We start from the raw sequence: 17,573 nt of genomic DNA, 5'->3' as shown, positions 1-17,573 counted from the left end.
GTTTATGTGAGCTTTGTGGCCCAAACTTTCAGCAGTGCATATTTGTTGTCTTTTGTGGCATACTGCATTTAGGCAGACAAATCTACCATATAGTTTTAAAAGTAGGTTCACTTTTATAGTTAGTTTTATTTATAACAGGTATAGTTCTTTTCTTTTGAATCGGACATGATGTATATAGGCCTTTCTTAAAGAGTAATCAATGTTTTTGCATCCTTCCCCAAGGAAGGATACGTGTTTTCCTGTCAAGTGAAAGGTTTTTGGTTTTTTGTTTGGTTTAGGGGGGTTTTAACTTATCTTTTTCATAACTTTTAAGAGTTTTGGAAACAAGACATGAAAGGAAACAGTGTGAAAGAGGATATCTTTTTAACACCTACTCTTTAAATCTGCCTGAGGAAAGGCCTTGTAGATGTATTACAAAAACTACACGTCTGTTAAAGTAATGCTGTCTTGAGGTGTTGGGGGGAGAAACAGCTTTTGCTGAGCTTTAGTCGTATTTTTGTTTAAGCATTTGACAATGCGTAGAAATAGATCCTGTTTGTATGCAGGTAATTCTTTCTTGTTTGTTTGTGGTGGATTTGGCTTCTTGTAGCTAAGGAGAGATGAGGCTTTTTGGAGGCATAGTTTTGCTTTGTTTGCTTGAAATGAGTAGTTTGAGAAAGCTGCCTGTACTATAAGGCTGCTAGGATAATGTAAATATTTTAAATTCATAAGTCTTCATTGTTAGCCAGAGAATGTAAATACTGATTCTGAGCTTAAGATTAGTCATCTGGAATGTTTCTCAAGCTACCTGAGAAGTGGAGTAGTTGTTTTGCATTTTGCATATCTATGTAATATTGTCTGCTATACAAACCATAATTAGGAGGAAAAAAATGACTAGTTTCTTAATAGGGGTAAATGAACATTAAAAACCTGAAGGGAGACTATATGTATGCTTCCTCCATCTACCTTGTCCACTAATAAATTAGTGGACAGGTTCTAATGAGTATATTCACCCTAAGTTTATTCAGTAATAAATTAAATCACAGTAGAGAAAATATGAAAAATTTAATCCCATAAAATATTATTTATCAAAACCAATGCTTTTCATTGGAACCTGTTGACCATGAATTTGTTCTTTAGAGAAGGGTTTCTCTGGTGTGATGTCAGGGACATTCTCTTTTCCCTACAAGTGTATCATCAGTAACATGGTTGTGAGGCCACTTTCTTCAAGCTCATCCCCAATTCTTTTGATCTAATTGTGTGGTGTAAGCTTTTTCTCCATATTCTAGATGAGTGTTGACTCAGTGCAGCTGCATAATCTGCAACAGTATTCTTTCTGGGTTTTTTGTTTGAAAAATCAAAAGGAAAACTTTGGAAAAACTATTAGTGCTTCTTGCCTATCTGCATTTTAAACTTGTTGGTATTTGGTGAAAGCCTCACTGACTGGATACATATACCTACTGAAAAAATGATTGTTGAATAAAGAGTGACTTTTGGTCTTAAAATGGCTCCTGCGTAGGCAATTTCTTTCTCAAGGCTTTCCACTGATAATGTACAGCTCTGTTGAAGACTGATAGCTGTATTTTCTGCTATGGCTTTCTGTGTTTATTCCTTTTAGCCTGGCTTTCTAAGGAGACAAGGCCTTTTCATTGTACTATCTTAGACTTCTCCCTTAATTTAGCAACCCATTAGATCATTTCAAACAACTTGACAGAGAGTCTGCATTTCAAAGGTTCATTCATTTTCTACAAGTCTTATTAAAATAGCCATCCATATAAAGTATGTCTCCTACTTAGCAAAATAGTGTGGCTTGACTTTCCCCTTACTACAACAGATATCTTAAAGTTCAAATCTGGGGGGGGAAACTTTATTTGTAACTTGTGTGCCTTCCTAATCACAAAAGTTAACGAACCTCTAGACACAAATGTGTAGGAAATCAATCCTGATTGTACTGTTGTATCTTTTCTTGGTGACAGGGTTTTCATTGGGTTGAAGGCAGGGGTGGGGGAAGAGACAGCATCTCCATGAGTCTTTAGTAATACGGACACATATGTAGTGCATAGATACATTTTTGCTTTGCACAAATCTGTTATAGTTTTAAACCAAAAACCTGTGGGTTTTGCAGTTGTGGAAAAAATAGAGGATTCTGGACTAAACGCAAAGGTAAAAGACTAATATCGGTAATATTTTGATTTAGATAATACTGCTATCTTTAATTAAAATGTGATTATAATACAGCTGGACATACGAATCATAGTTTTAATCTGGTTTGTATAGTTAAAAGTAATAATGAAATGTGCTGACAGAGTTCCATGGTATCTGTGCAAGTTTCCCTGAACCATGCAGGTATACTAGGGTTGCTGACCTGTCCTGAAGTCAATGCTACCACGTTCACATGAGTTATGTCAGCCTCCCTGGGCAACTGGAATTCTGTTTTATGAGTAGATGCTTCCTAACTTAAATTATTAGATTTGAAGTAGTTGACAGCATGTGGCACCAGGGGGAGTAAATAGGCTATATTTTTGAAGTGCTAGTTATTAGGACCTCACTTCATATGTGTTTTTTAACAGATTCTTTCCTCAGGGTTTAGAGATATCACCCTGTGTCTAACAAGGAAATTTCAAATATGTTTCATAAATCACATTAAAAAAAATAGAATAACTAAATTTCATAAGTAAAACACAGAAGGAACATGTCATCTACTGTCCTGTGTAAAAGGTGGTAGAGTTTTCTTGAAGTATTTCTGCATCAAAAACTTCAGGCAAAGCAAAAATACGAATTCTGTGTGAATTCACATGTCTTCTTGAGCAAGGCCCATTCTTATTTCACAAAAAATTAATAACTTGTACTGTAGCTTCACTGTATGTACTATCAAAACAAGAAGCATTGTTAAAAATAAAAATTTCTACCTCATTACTTTAATGCCAGTTAACAAAGGATAACTAGCTTAATATGATTTCTGTAGAATACTGAGGTTAAGATCAATATCTTGCAGTATATATATATATCTGAAGATCGTGATTTATTTGGTGTTTGTGTTTTCATTTGAACTTTCTCAGTCCCTCTGGTCTCTTTCAGTATTCAGTACCTCTCTCTTCCCCCCCCACCCTTGCTCTTTATTGTACCAGCACTAACTGTCTTAAGTTAACGACTTAGATGCAAAAGGACTACTGTAAATGGGAGTATTTTATACTGAGAGAGGTATTACTGACATCCCTGTATGTTTTGGTTCTGTAAAAGCTTCCAGTGGCTGGTCAGTATTACAGTGGGTATTGCCAGCCTGTCATCTGAGACAGAAATTGTTTGTTAAAGGGTAGTTTTGATTCTAATGGGTGGTGTTCCATAATTAATTAGAACTAGCTAATCTGTTAATAAATACTCATCTGGATATTCAACAAAATGACAAACTCAGGGTATATGGGTAATGAGTGGGGTAACACATTAAGACAGACTGAAAACTATCAGTTTCATCTCTCCATAAATATTGAGAACAAAATTGAAATTCTCTGTGTGCTTTGAACCAAAGCTTTAGTCAATCATTAGTTCAATGACAAGTCTAATGTAGTTTGTCTAATTTAATGTAAGCAGAGGGATGGAGAACTTTGCACACTTAGTTACCTTGTTTAAAAAATAGAGCAAAAAGACTGTAACTACTTTGATCATTGTACTGTTTTTTCTTCACCATAGTTCATCTGACTGATCTTGTACGAAGTCATGTTTGTAACACCTGAGTCACAGGACATCTGAAGGGTGGAAAGATCAACAGTGGCTAAAGCTACTATCTCTTATAGCAGGGAAAAATAGGACCTATGGTAATGTCCAAAAAAAGTCTCCGAGGAAAAGACAGTCAGAGCAGATTAGCCAGAATTGTCATCATTGAATCACAGCTGAATGGTATCACAAAAGCACATAAATGACTCTGGAATATATAGGAAATACCAAAAGTTAGTCTCGGATCACCTAACTGAAGATGGTTATGATTGGCAGGCAGCTGCCGTAGGGCTGCAAATGTGATATTCATCCTTGCAGATCGTAACACCTACTGACATAAGCATTTTTAATTGTCTACCTGACTTTTGGAAACAGTGTTAATGTCTACCAGGTGCAACAGAAATGTCATGAAAAAAGCTGGTTTGCTTTTATGTCTGTGACACAGAGTTGGAATCACTATGGAAGACCCTGGGAAATAAAATGGTACTGCTTATTGCAGCCTTTGGTAAAACAGTCTGCAGAAAGTCTTTTACTTTACAGTATTTCTGGAGCATTTATTTGGCTGCATAACATATGAATGATCGAGCAGCCCAACATTGTTTCCCAACTTGTGCTTAGACTGCTGACATCCTTCCCCATCAATTCTGCAAGCAGCATAGCTTCAGTAAATTTGATCTGTCATTGTAGCAAGCCAACATAGTTAATTCAATGTTCAGAGGACAGGTGCAGACAGAAATAAAACAATATTTGTCCAGCTGAATCTAGTGCAGCTTGAAATTACTATGCATGTGAGAACTAGTAAGGAATTAAATAAGGGCTTCTTAAAAAAAACACATTCAGTAAAATTGTTGTAATACAAAGTACATACTGAAGGAAATAGAGGGAGGTACTAAAGAACTGTTTCTCCAAATCCTCTTCCCAACTTAAGGGGAAGGGGAGGAGTACAGAAAGTAGACAAGCAGTAGAATGTAGTATTGGATTCATCAAGCGCTGAAATACTTCTGAATGCAGAATATGAAGATGTTTTCATTGCAGCATGCAATCCTTCAAGAATTAATTTAATTAGATTTACCAATTTCTTATTATTTTAAATATAATTAACAAGCTTCATAGTACTGAGCATAAGTTTGGTGTTGCCAGAGTGAGAAACAAAAGCAACAGAAATAGCGTTCAGGTAGGTTTTTTCCTTGCCAGTTTTAAAGAGGTGTGAAGGGAGGGAAGTCTAAAGGACCATTTGGAAGATTCTTTAAATATTGTGCCACAAAGTTAAACGTCAGCAGGCCTAACTGGCATGTTTGGTGCAACTGCACTGCTTGGGCTATCTATTCTGCCTCACACAGAACTAGATAGGTGAATCTGTGTGACACTTCATTCTTCTGTGTACTGTACATGCTATAATACACTGCGGATCCTATAGCAGTGCATTATAAGGCAGGTATAAAAGCAGTTCAGTGCGACTTAACCTGCCCTTCTTCCAGGTTGCTAATTTTTAAATTTGTGCAAAGATATGTAAGAGTCGTAATGTAACATTATTTAATAAAACAATGAATGTGGAAGGAGTTGTTTAATAACCTACTTTACTAATGCCGTTCTTTGACTTTTCAAAGGGAAGTCACTCCACCAAAGTGGAAGCTGTGGTCCGAACACTGAAGAGAATTCAATTTAAAGATCCAGGAGCTAAATCCTTAGTTTTCTCAACGGTATTAATCACCATTTTCTGTCTTGTCTTTGTGTGTGTGAGTTTAAAGCGGTCATAATATTTTCAGGAATTAGTTTAGCTACCAAAATGTTGAATCACCTGTATAGCCACTTGATTGTTTTGAGAATTTGTAGGGCAATACATGTAACTGGGACATGAACAATGATCACAGTCAAGAGATGCAAAAGCTTGTTTCTTTAAAGGGCAGACACTTAAATTTACATGGAGCATTAGAAATTCTAGATATTTTTAAATGTAGCATCCAGATATTTTTGTTACATTGTAAAACTGGTTTTGTGATGGCTACCAATTTATTTTATTCAAGCTGATCTTTTTAATTACATTTCTTATTTAGTTTTACAAAAGATTCGGTTCCTGGCACACAAATCTTTTTTCTTTTTCTTTTTTCTTTTATTAAATTGCAAATGCTAGTGTTTTGAGAGGCCTTTTTATCTACCCTCTCTTAGGGAAGTTAATTAGTATATTTTAGTTGTCATTGCTGTTTGTAATGTTGAGTTACTTTTATTGTGTTGTGTGGGTTTTTTGTGGTTTTTTTACAGTGGCAAGATGTGTTGGACATAATTTCAAAAGCTTTGTATGACAACAACATGATTTTTTCTCAGATCAATGGAATTAGTAAATTTCAGGTATGTAAAGGATATTTTTCTTAAAACTATTTTCAGTGGGGAAAGTTACAGTTCATAGAAGTTAATTTGATCCTCTTCATTGCTTCATTTGAGAAACTGAAAGAGCAGCAAATCTGTTTGGCAGAAGCTTTGATCTCTAATTCATTAATTCTAAAAATCATAATCACAAAAAGCCACAATTTAAAGTCTTTGGGGATAAACAATACATTAACTTTTGAGAAAGAAGCATTGGCATGGATGTTCAGGGTGAGATGCACTGATCAGTGTTGCAAGAAGTTCTTGGCTTCCTGGTGTCTGTCGAGTATCTGTTCTGGGATGACAGGTCCTGGATCAGTCAGGCTGCAAGACTGTCACTCTGGGGCCTGTAGTAGCTGCTATTATTTCCTGAAAATATAGAGAGGTCCCCCACACTCTTTACTGAGGAACTTTTGTCACACTGCTGTGATGTTGCCTTTTAGGAAAATCTCTCTGCATTTAAATATGATCCCAACATCAATATTTTGCTGCTGCCTCTTCACACTGGTTCCAATGGACTGAACATCATCGAAGCAACTCACGTTCTGCTTGTGGAACCCATTCTGAATCCTGCACATGAGCTACAGGCTATTGGCAGAGTACATCGTATTGGCCAAACAAAGTAAGAGTTAAAATGATGTTGAGTGGTTTAGATATGGTCCAGAATAGAACTGCATGCATACTGTAATCAGAATAAATCTAGTTCACTGAACTTCTCAATTTTGGAGGTGAGGGTATTCATGGGAATCCTATTTTTAAAGATGATATATAAGGGACAGGAAGATTAAAATTTAAAAAAGTTTGCTGAAAATACACAACGTGTATGTTAGGGAGTTCTTTTGTGCTATGGGGGGGTAAGGTGCAGAAGCAAATTGCATTTAGGCATTTAGGAAGAGTGTAGGCTCTTGAGTCCAAAATCGTGAAAAACCTTGTTCAGCTGCTGCCCTATTTTATGTGTGCCATTGATGCCTTAGTTTTTAACTTTGAAGTTCTACTTGTAAGCATGTCCAGAAATGTCTTAGCTTTGCAGGTCTGAGCAACTCACCATTTATGTCATATGTGGCTAAGTTCAGGCACGGCCTAGTTTCCTTGAGAGGCTCCTTCTAGCTTATCATTCCTAGCTCCAGATTAGGACTGCATAAATTGTTGGGGTTTTTTTTTGGGGGGGGGGGGGGGTAGGGGGCTTGGAGAGGGGGGACTTGGGGGGGAGGGGTTTTGTTTTGGTTTTTTTTCCAAAAAGAAAGTTATAGCACAATTTTTAGAACTGATTCGTTTTTAAATCACAGTTCTGCCCTCACCCCATCTAGAACTTTTTGAAGACATTAATGAGTTTGCATATCTTTTGGTTTAGTGTTGTAGATTTTACATGGGTAGTATTGAACACTTAACAAAGGTTTTGGAAAGTTTGTCCTGAACGGATAAGGAAAAACATATACATCTTAGGTTTCATGTCACTTGAAAAATTAATAAAAAAAAAACCCTGTACATGAAGAAGAAAAATAGCTGGAATCAATTCTGGAATAATAATATCCTAGAATAATAGTGGGGTTTGTGTTCTGGAAATGGAGGCAAAGGAGAGGGCACGAATGAGCATGTACGTGAAAGAATGTTTATGAACAGGTGGATATTTGGGTGTGTTGGTAAAGATTTTGAATTAACTGTGAGGGCATAGGAGAGATTGGTTGCAACAGCCTGCTTTATAATTTTACATGATGCTTGCGCAAAAAGTCTGGCAAAAAACCTTGCAATAAAACCAGCAAGAATGTGTGCTATACTTCTTAAAAATAAGACTTCAGCAAGGCTTATTTGGAAAAGGGCTGTGTTCAAGTACAGTGAGCATAAGGGAATACTCTTGTTTAGTTTCACTGGTGCAACTATTACCAGTTCAGTTGTTCTTATTTACTTCTCTCTTTTTTTGGGTAGATCTTTGCCTATGTATTCCCCCAGCATTCCTCTGTATAAAGTTACCTGCCAACGTTTCAACTTAAGATCTGAAAACCATCCAAGCGCTTTCAAGGGTTCATGTCTTGAAAAATGTTTATATTGGGGAGCCTGGAGTTATTTTTAATTTTTACCTTTGGAGCTGACTCTTTTCCGTTTCACTTTCTTGTCTGAGAAACACTGAGCTCTGTCTCTTGGACTGGCTTGTGACAATGCAGTATAAATGTTGTATATAACCAGTGGGCCAAAGTCATGGGCTAGGCTCTTGAGGACTGTTTGTTTATAGTAAGGACACAGAAAGCAGAACTTTACTCAGCCTCTGCTTTAGGATTTTAGTTAATACAGATTATATTAACTTAGTATGTGATCCAGCCCAGTGGAAGCGTGTGCTCTGGAAGACACTAAGCATCCTTAAATGTCAGTGGAAGTTGTTAATTGCCTTGTAAGATTTCTTTCTTAAAATACAGAAGTGTTTTTTCAGCACTCTTACAGTAACTAGTATGAGACAAAAATGTGGTCTTGAACTTTGACAGTAACAGCATAACTTCTGCTCACCTCTGGTCTTGTTTTCTTTTTTTAAACACATTCAGATCTACCATTGTTCATAGGTTCCTGATAAAAGCAACAATAGAAGAGAGAATGCAGACTATGCTGAAAACTGTAGATAGAAGGTATGTGTTGAATTTTTTTAAAACATTATTGCACTGAAAATGAAAAGGTGGTTCTCAACCATACTTTTATTACAGTTAGGTATGCATGTCTCACATATAAACTTCAACTGTTTGCCTTCAAATTGTTTTGATTGGCAACAAAGTTTTAAGACTTGAAAAATCGATCTTTTAACCTGGTTCCAGTAACTTGAAGCTTAAGGTATTTTAATTCTCTGGAGAATATTTTGGTTACATTTAGTACATTTTATTTCATAAAAGCATAATTAATTAATCATGTGTTACAGTTTATCTTTTCAGTTTAGTATAAAAGCATTGCAAGTAATAGAGCCTGCTGCTGGAGTAACAGCATATGTTATAAGCTCTAATACAGGACATTAATTCTTTCTTTCATTATTTTTAAATTCTACAAAACCTAGTCTGTCAGTTCTGTGTCACACTGGTTGGTTTTGCAGGCAGTGCAAGAGTTGTCCAGATGCTAGCTCAGAAGTCAGTCTGGTGTGCAGACACAGAAAGCAGATTTCACTGTGTTTATCTTTTCAAAACCAATGAGGGCTAATGTTTTGAAAGTAATATCAAACCTTATGCTTGGAAGCTGAAGCCAATCCCTTAAATGTTAAGAGGGCATGTTCTGCTGCCTCTGCACTGTGTGGTGTTGACCACTGTTAGGGACAGTAGATGGACTTTATACCTTACTCAAAATGTGCAAGAGAAGTAGCTGATCAGTGTATGTATTTCCCCTGATAGAAAGTGTGTTTTCCTGCTGAGCTTCAAAGCTGAACAGTTATTGGACTCTGAACCATGTGGTCTGTCTTCAGTGCATACAGCTTGTTACTTAAGTTGATTCCTTCTCTGATGTCTGCATACAATTTTTTCCCACAGCCACACAAGCTCTTCCATGAAACAGTCAGAAGCCTCAGTTCTGACAGTGGCAGATTTGGCTGACCTTTTTACAGAGGAGACTGAAGAACTTGAGTAAAAACATTGGTTTGACGTAATGAAATCAGGATGTACCTGACCTAATAAGCACTGGTATATAATCCACTTGATCTTTCATTCCTGTAAACATCATCTAATATTTGTCTGTAACAGAGCTATTGGAAATTGAAAAGTCTTAATTGTTACTGTTTTCTTCTGTCGTGAAGTTCTTAGCAGCACACGCTTCTGATAGCACTGGAGAAAACTTGCACTTTGCACATTATACAAAAACATGGATTTTATTCCCAAAGAGAATTTGAGCTGGATGCTAAAACTGACATCTTGGACCTTTGGCTGAGAGGATTTTTACCATCAGGTTTGATTGGCTAGTAGCTCAGTCTGAGAGCAAAACTATGTGGGTGGTTGGGTGGGAAAGGGAAGCAGAAAAACACAAATCTAATTTTTCTTTTTTTTTTTACTGTACAAAGAATTGTTGGAAAGAATGACTGTAAATTAATGTTCTTATAGCAAGGGCTTGTTAGCATTTAATGCAGAGTTACTGAAAGTCTTATTGGTAACACTTTAAATGACTAATCTTTACTAATAATTTGGATATTTGTATTAGGCTTTTAGATATTCATAAAGACTTGTGACAGTTAAAAATTTCACTGTTAATGCTTACTGCAAAATAATGATAATTAAATTATGCTTTTCGTATGTGTGTTGGTCTGGTAATCAGTTAAATACTTGAACTTACTGTACATGTTTTCACTTATTCTTGAAGCCATGACTAATTTAGTGCTTTGTTTAAAAAAAGTAATGCACTTGTTACAGATTAAAAAAAAAAAATAATTGGTTAGGCTGCTGATCACTTTATAATAATTTGGTGCTTGGCTACATTTTCTCACCCTTTCTTTGTTCTCCCCCTTAAAGATGCAGCAATCTAAATATTCAAAATAGATGAGATTAAGGTAGGCAGTCTAATTATTAGGTACCTATTCTAAGCTAAATAATCAGTGGAGAGAGATTAACTATTGTGAAGCTTCATCCTTAGATATGCAAGATCACTCTACCCCATTTCTATTGACAGTAGAGAATTTAGAAAACAAGTCTAGGCTACCTTTTAGACTGCTGAAAGTAGGCAAGATAAATTTTCAGCCTTTTGGCATAGGTTATGGATACACACATGCTTAACACCATTTCTGAAAGTGTTACAGAAGCAAGCTCAGTTACACAGTTGGTGTTAGACACAATTTTGTGTTTAGAGACTGGGCAAATGTATATGCACAAGCAACAGGCTATTTCCCTCAAATTACAATATTTACTGCTTCAGTCGACAGTGTTTGTATATTTTAGAAATCTTACTTGAGGTTGAAATTAAAATGAGTCCTTTAAGAAATACCATCTTAGAATTTTTGCTCTAATCATGTCTGCTAAATAGATTTGCCATATTGTTATTGAGCTTCTTGAGTTCTATTTTTAGTCATACTACATTTGGGTTGCACTGTTTGGGTATTAAGCCTACCCACATGGCTGACAAGTTTTCCACTGCTGACAACAAATGCGAATAGAATTTACATGAATAATATTATATCAAGAAGTGGTTTTTTGGCATTTATAGTTGTTGTCCTTCTGGACTGATTAGATACTTTGTTCTAAAGACTATTTGAGTAAATTTACAGACAATGTATCTTTATTTCCCATATTTGTAATACGTATTAGTCTTATTTATACATTTTGTTTTGGAGATTACTGATTTTTTGCAGATTACAGTTTGCAGCAAGGGAAACAGAATAGATAGTAGACTCTTTTTTTTTTAAATTAGATTGATCAAACAGTTTACACAGAGACTGTGACATCTCCATCCTTGAACGTATTGGGAACTTAAATGACCCTGACCAACCTGATCCAGTTTCAAAGTTGGCCCTACTGTGAGTCGTGTGTTGGACCAGATGACCTCCATGGATCCCTTCCAGCCTAAATTATTCTACAATGTACTGGAGATCATGCTGTACAGACACTCCAGGAACTCTGAGGGCAGCAACATTGCAGCTTCCTCATCGTCCTCAGAGAATTTCAATATTGTACAATGTAATGTGACTGAACAAGGAGCTGTTGTTCACTCTGAGAAATGATATATCTATGTTAATAACTCTGGAACCACACAGTGTTTACATTCATAGCTCCCATTTTAAATAACTAGATGTGGGAATAATAGTTGTCAGTGAATATGAAGACACAGAGAAGCAAACTGAAAAATATCTGCTATGAGAGGTTTCCCAAGCAATGCAAGTTTTTGGCTTATATAAAGATGGTGGTTTTCATTGATATTTACAAAAATGTGCCTTTTGGATTCCTAACCAAAAGCATAGCTTCTCATTAAGCAGTGCATGAGTCTTTAGTCCTGACTTATTTTTTTTATGCTCACGTAACAGCATGGAATGCCAGCGATCTGGTTCTAGGTGCTCTTCTGACTGCCCTGGAGTGCCAGGACCTAGAGCTTTGGATGTATAATATTAAAATGTGTATGCTAGTTGTGTTAAAGCACCTCTTGAAACTGGAAGGTTGAACCATTGGAGTATATAGCCTGCGTCAGTAGTAAAATGAATTGTTCAAGTTTCACATAATATTAAGTACAGAGACTAAATTTAAAGAATTATTTTGAAAAAGAAACCAAACTGTGATTTACCACTTTTTGCCATTTTTTGCAACATTTAGTTTCTTTGACAAAGGTTTTCTTTCAGACATCTTACGACAACTCATGAGATCAACTCTTCCTTCCACACCCCACTCACCCCCCAAGGGTGCAGCTTGTACATCTGCAGTACTTTTTGTCTTACCAAAGCACAGTAAGCCTGTTTTCATGGTGTTGCCATGATTTTGCTCTGTATCAGGAGAACACTCTTTTGAAAGACAGTATCTTAGCTGAGAGCAAACTTTGCCCTGTTGTAATAGTTCCGATGTACTCATAGAAATGGCATTTTCCACAGAAGACAGAAATCTATAAATACTGACTGCAGTGTTTACATAACATTTGTGTGGACATACCCACAGTCATGTACCAGATTCTCATGTGTTCTCCTGCTAAAACATGTGAAGATGACCTGAGTTGACAGTATTGTTTATCCAGTGAAGTCAGTCCCTTTAAAGATGAGGCTCCATCTGATTCTGGAGAACTCAGTGCTGACCCTTCATCTCCTTCAGTTCCATGACAAATAATATTGGGAGTTTCTTGACTGTAGTTGGTGAGGATTTCAGGACACATTTGTCTCCCTGTATATAAAAGTTCAGTGCCTTGTAAAACAGAGCTGTCATCTTATTTAGGTATCTGTAAAAGCTTGATGCAAATCGTAGACTTCTTTGAACCACACAATATGATGGTGTTGGAAACCAAGGAGTGGCTTCCCTTAAGGTGTTAAATTGAGCTCTGTGAATTTCACTGTGGATCTTTTAAATGAGTTTGTAAGTGAAGGTCCTCTTTGTTCTCTGTATCAGTCTATGCCAAGAAAAGGTTTTCATCTTAAACTGTTAGGTAACTTTGTAGCGTACTAATGAAAGTCCAGGATACACTATAGTTTTCATGCAGGTCAGATACTACAAAAGAATACTTACCTTAGTCTTCTCGTGCATATTAAAGTTGCAGATTAAGGAATGAACTTAAGAGTTGATGATGCTTTTTATGACATAGGTCTTCCAAAACCACTTTTCTGCCAGTATCTGTAGATGTATTCAAGTTGTCTGCCAGCAGAGTGCCCTCTACCTCAGAAGTAACTGTGCTTCAATACAAATGTAAGTGGGATCCTACAGAAGAAAAAATGCATAGTTGTTTCTGGTTAAAACCATAATTAGACATACTTCTTCCTGTAAGATTCTGTCTAGATTAGTGGCTGAGGACCAGCTAACAATTCTGTACCACTGTCTTTTCTGACACAAACTGTGCTGTCCTCTTTCCATCCCTTTTTGCAATCCTTATGAGTACACTATATTTTCCAGGAGTCCCAGAATTATCTGTTTAATTAGCAACTGTGCTTCAGTTAAACTGGAAGGCAAAAAGGCTGTATTGATCAATCTTGCATTGACCGATGTAAGAAAAATTAACCTTGAAATTTATTGCTACACCAAGGAGCAATAGGAATTAGGTGAGTTTCTAAAGGAAAATCTGGGTTTTTTCTAGCTATAAATGCAGCCTGTTTCTGAAGCTTAAGCTAACACTTACTGCTTAAAATCTGTATGATAAGCTTTTCTATAGATTGAAGGCTAGTTGTAAAGCCACTGTGCCTGTGTGTTTCTTCCTTTTTTGGTTGCCTGAAACAAGTAAGGTCTTTACAAGATTATATACTATAAATGTAGGTTAAAGGAATTTCATAATGGAGAAAAAAGGAGGTCCAAGACATCCTTGTCTCTCCCTCTCTCTCTGTCTGTGTGTCTCCCTTTCTCTGTGTCTGTCATCCCATCCCACTCCGTCACCCACCCCCAGCTCACTCAGTTTGTTACAAAGAATGTTTGTGTTTGGTCAGTGGAAGTAGAGTGAAAGAGTCATAATCCATAAAATTGCTACAGTAAAACTATGTTATTTTGTTAGGGGAAAAGTGTTGGGAGTAAAGGGAATTTTAGCCTGGTATAAATTTTTTTGTGCCTGTAATGTCTTAATTTACCCCTATTCTTCACCACTGTAGAAGCAGATGTTGAATTTCAGTCTGTTAACTTTTATGTTTCTGGTTTTATATTGTACAGCTGACATATATAAAGACCTGGTAATCTAATTACCGAGCAATCAGTGAGACAAGTTTTTAGTTGTAAAGTCTATAGGTTTTGGATTCATAAAGTGCACCTGAACCACTATCACAAGTCCCAGTGCATCCCTTGTCTTGTCTCCTCTTCTTTAGAGGAGGAGAGAATAGGTAACTATTGAATCACTGTGGTACTGAATTCAAGTCCCAAATAGTCATTCTACATATTCTACAGTCGTACACTGTGTAAAGAGGACAGTTAGTTGAACTTGTAGCTTTGAAATGTACTTAAGGAATTAAGTCATCTGGGGGGGAGGTAAATGACATAGGGTTTCTAAATACTAGAATAATTCTACTTAGAAAATTGGTATGTGAGAGATCTGTAAACCTCTGGCTATACACATGATGTCAGCCTTCCTGGGCTTAAATTCCAAGTCCATTTGTTTTGTGTATTTACAGATTTCACACAAGCAAGTGCCCAGCCCCATTCATTCAACTGGACACATACCAAATTTCATCAGTTTAGGAACAGACATCATTATTTCCATGATGTAATATCTCTTGGTTTGATAGCAACCTTCACATCAGGTAGAAACTACCTTTCCAAATTCTACCAAGTGTAAGGTCTGACTGCTTACATGGTGTCTCAACATTTGTTAGTGTAGGCTGGCTTAGATAGTTGTTTTTTAATGCTGCTTTTCCCCCTATCTGACAGGGGCTAGTGAGCTAGCAGAATTCATGCTGTGTTGCTGTAAATTGTCCCCTCTTTATGCTAACAGGTTATCATCATTTGCCAAACAACTTTCGCTGATGAATCTAGCCTTTCTCTTGACTATGTCATTTGGTTAAGGAAGAAAATCTAGACTGCCTTTCTTGTTACCCTGATGGAGTTTTGTCCTGTCACTCTTGGAGTCCCCTGAGATGGAGGACCATGAGTGTGGGAACTGTGGTTTTCCATTTGTGGACACTAAAATTGCCAGGGACCAGCTGTATCAGCTGAGTGTTCACAAGTCCATGGGGCCTGATGGGCTTCATCCCAGAACACCGAAGGAGCTAGCAGATGTTATGGCAGGACCCCTCTCGGTCATCTGCCAAAGGTCTTGGGAGTCTGGGGAGGTCCCCACTGACTGGAAGCTAGCCAATGTTACTCCAATCTACAAGAAGGGTGTGAGGGAAGACCCAGGAAACTACAGACCTGTCAGTCTAACCTCAGTTCCTGGAAAAATGATGGAGAAGATTATACCAGGTATTGGAAGACTTTTACAGAATAATGCAGTCATCAGGCACAGTCAACATGGGTTCACAAAGGGAAATTCCTGTTTAACTAATTCAATATCCTTCTATGATAAGGTAACCTGCCTAGTGGATGAAGGGTATGCAGTGGATGTAGTTTTTCTGGACTTCAGTAAGGCTTTTGACACTGTCTCTCTCAGTATCCTTCTAGACAAGTTGTCCTACTGAGAAATGAAAAGGTTCATGGTGCGCTGCATGAAGAACTGGCCGAAGGGCAGAGCTCGAAGGGTTGTGGTGAACGGGGCTACATCTGGCTGGCAACCAGTCACCATCCGTGTTCCTCAAGGTTCAATTCTAGGGCTGATTCTGCTTAATATATTTATCAACAATCTGGATGCAGGAGTTGAACACTCCATTAGCAAGTTTGCTGATGATGCCAAACTGGGAGGTGCTGTTGACTCTTGAGGGACAAGAATGCTTGCAGAGGGATCTAGATATGTTGGAGCACTTGGCAATGATTAATGGGATGAAATTTAACAAGTCAAAATGCCGGATTCTGCACCTAGGATGGAGTAATGCCAGGCACAAGTATAAACTGGGAGAGAAGTGGCTGGAGGGCAGCCCTGCAGAATGGGATCTGGGGGTGCTGGTCGACAGCAGGCTCAGGGTGAGTCAGCAGCGTGCCCCGGCAGCCAGGAGGGCAAACCGCATCCTGGGGGGCATCAAACACAGCACAACCAGCTGGTCAGAAGAGGTGATTATCCTGCTCTATTCAGTGTTGGTGCGGCCTCACCTGGAGTACTGTGTGCAGTTCTGGGCCCCACAATTTAAGAAGAATGCTTACTCAGGTCCTTGAATGCATCCGGAGGAGGGCAACAGAGCTGGTGACAGGGCTGGAAGGAGTGTCCTGTGAGGAGCAGCTAAGGACTTTGGGCTAGTCTAGTTTGGAGAGAAGGAGGCTGAGGGGCGGCCTCATTGCTCTCTACAGCTTCCTGAGGAGGGAAGTGGAGATGGAGGTGCTGATCTCTTCTCCCTAGTGTCCAGCAATAGGGTGTGTGGGAATGGTTCAAAGCTGCACCAGGAGAGGTTGAGACTGGACATGAGGAAGCATTTCTTTACCAAGAGGGTGGTCAAACACTGGAACAGCCTTCCTGGAGAGGTGGTCAATGCCCCAAGCCTGTCAGCGTTTAAGAGGCATTTAGGCAATGCCTTTAACAGCATGCTTTAACTTTTGGTCAGCTCTGAATTGGTCGGGCAGTTGGACTAGATGATCATTGCAGGTCCCTTCCAACTGAGAATATTCTATTTTATAAGAATGGCACTTAAAATGCCAAGGTGCATTCAACCATTTTTAATGGCTTGTTCTATGCTAACAGAGCATATATATTCATATACATATTCAGCATGTCATTTTGTACAACCAAATTGTTACTCTTAAAATTGCACATTGATATAGGGCTACTGCTCTACTAGGTGCTTCATACGCATTTATAAAAAATCAGCTTTGGGGTACATTGATGAGATAGGGAATACATTTTATAGAGAACAGATAAAGCCATTATATTTGACATACTTATTTCTCATTATCCAACTGTGACATTTTTTATTATCCTTCTTCCCTGCGTGCAGTTGACTTGGTTTGTGTTCTGCACTGGAGGCTCTGAAGCAACACTAGAACAAATGGTGAGGGAATAGGGGGCACATTTGACTGAAGTGACGAGCACCTACTTTTACATCACCAGACTGGAGGTTTACTTAGGCAATGTGAAAGTCAACCCAAGTCTTTCTGGGGGGGGATTATTTTTGTGTAATTTCCAAACATTACTATATTAGGCTGTGGAACAATAATCCTGGGAATGCCTCTTCTATTGCCCGTTTGGCCACCCAGGCCCTGTGAATGGGAAATCTTGGTTGCAAAATGTTTCTGATCTTCTGTTTGTTAATATAAAGGCCGTTTCATGCTCACAAAAGGATGTCTGCTCACAAAATGACAAATTATACTAATTCTTCCTTCTCCCATTTAAATTAATGC

General features: G+C 37.8%; 1 protein-coding gene across 1 annotated transcript in view; it reads left to right on the top strand.

Moving 5' to 3' along the window:
- SHPRH (SNF2 histone linker PHD RING helicase) overlaps positions 1-10,143 on the top strand; it is a 56,668-nt gene extending 46,525 nt beyond the window's left edge. Inside the window, exons 26-30 of the mRNA XM_075707076.1 lie at positions 5,298-5,390; positions 5,950-6,036; positions 6,495-6,673; positions 8,583-8,663; positions 9,543-10,143. Coding sequence (XP_075563191.1) covers positions 5,298-5,390; positions 5,950-6,036; positions 6,495-6,673; positions 8,583-8,663; positions 9,543-9,639 — 537 coding nt within the window. The 3' untranslated portion in view covers positions 9,640-10,143. The remainder of the gene's footprint in view (positions 1-5,297; positions 5,391-5,949; positions 6,037-6,494; positions 6,674-8,582; positions 8,664-9,542) is intronic.
- Positions 10,144-17,573: the final 7,430 nt, after the last annotated feature.

The sequence above is a fragment of the Pelecanus crispus genome, chromosome 3 (assembly GCF_030463565.1).
Source record: "Pelecanus crispus isolate bPelCri1 chromosome 3, bPelCri1.pri, whole genome shotgun sequence".
NCBI classification, from domain to species: domain Eukaryota; kingdom Metazoa; phylum Chordata; class Aves; order Pelecaniformes; family Pelecanidae; genus Pelecanus; species Pelecanus crispus.
Note: the sequence above shows the minus strand (reverse complement) of the source record. Positions and strands in the feature narration are given on the sequence as shown.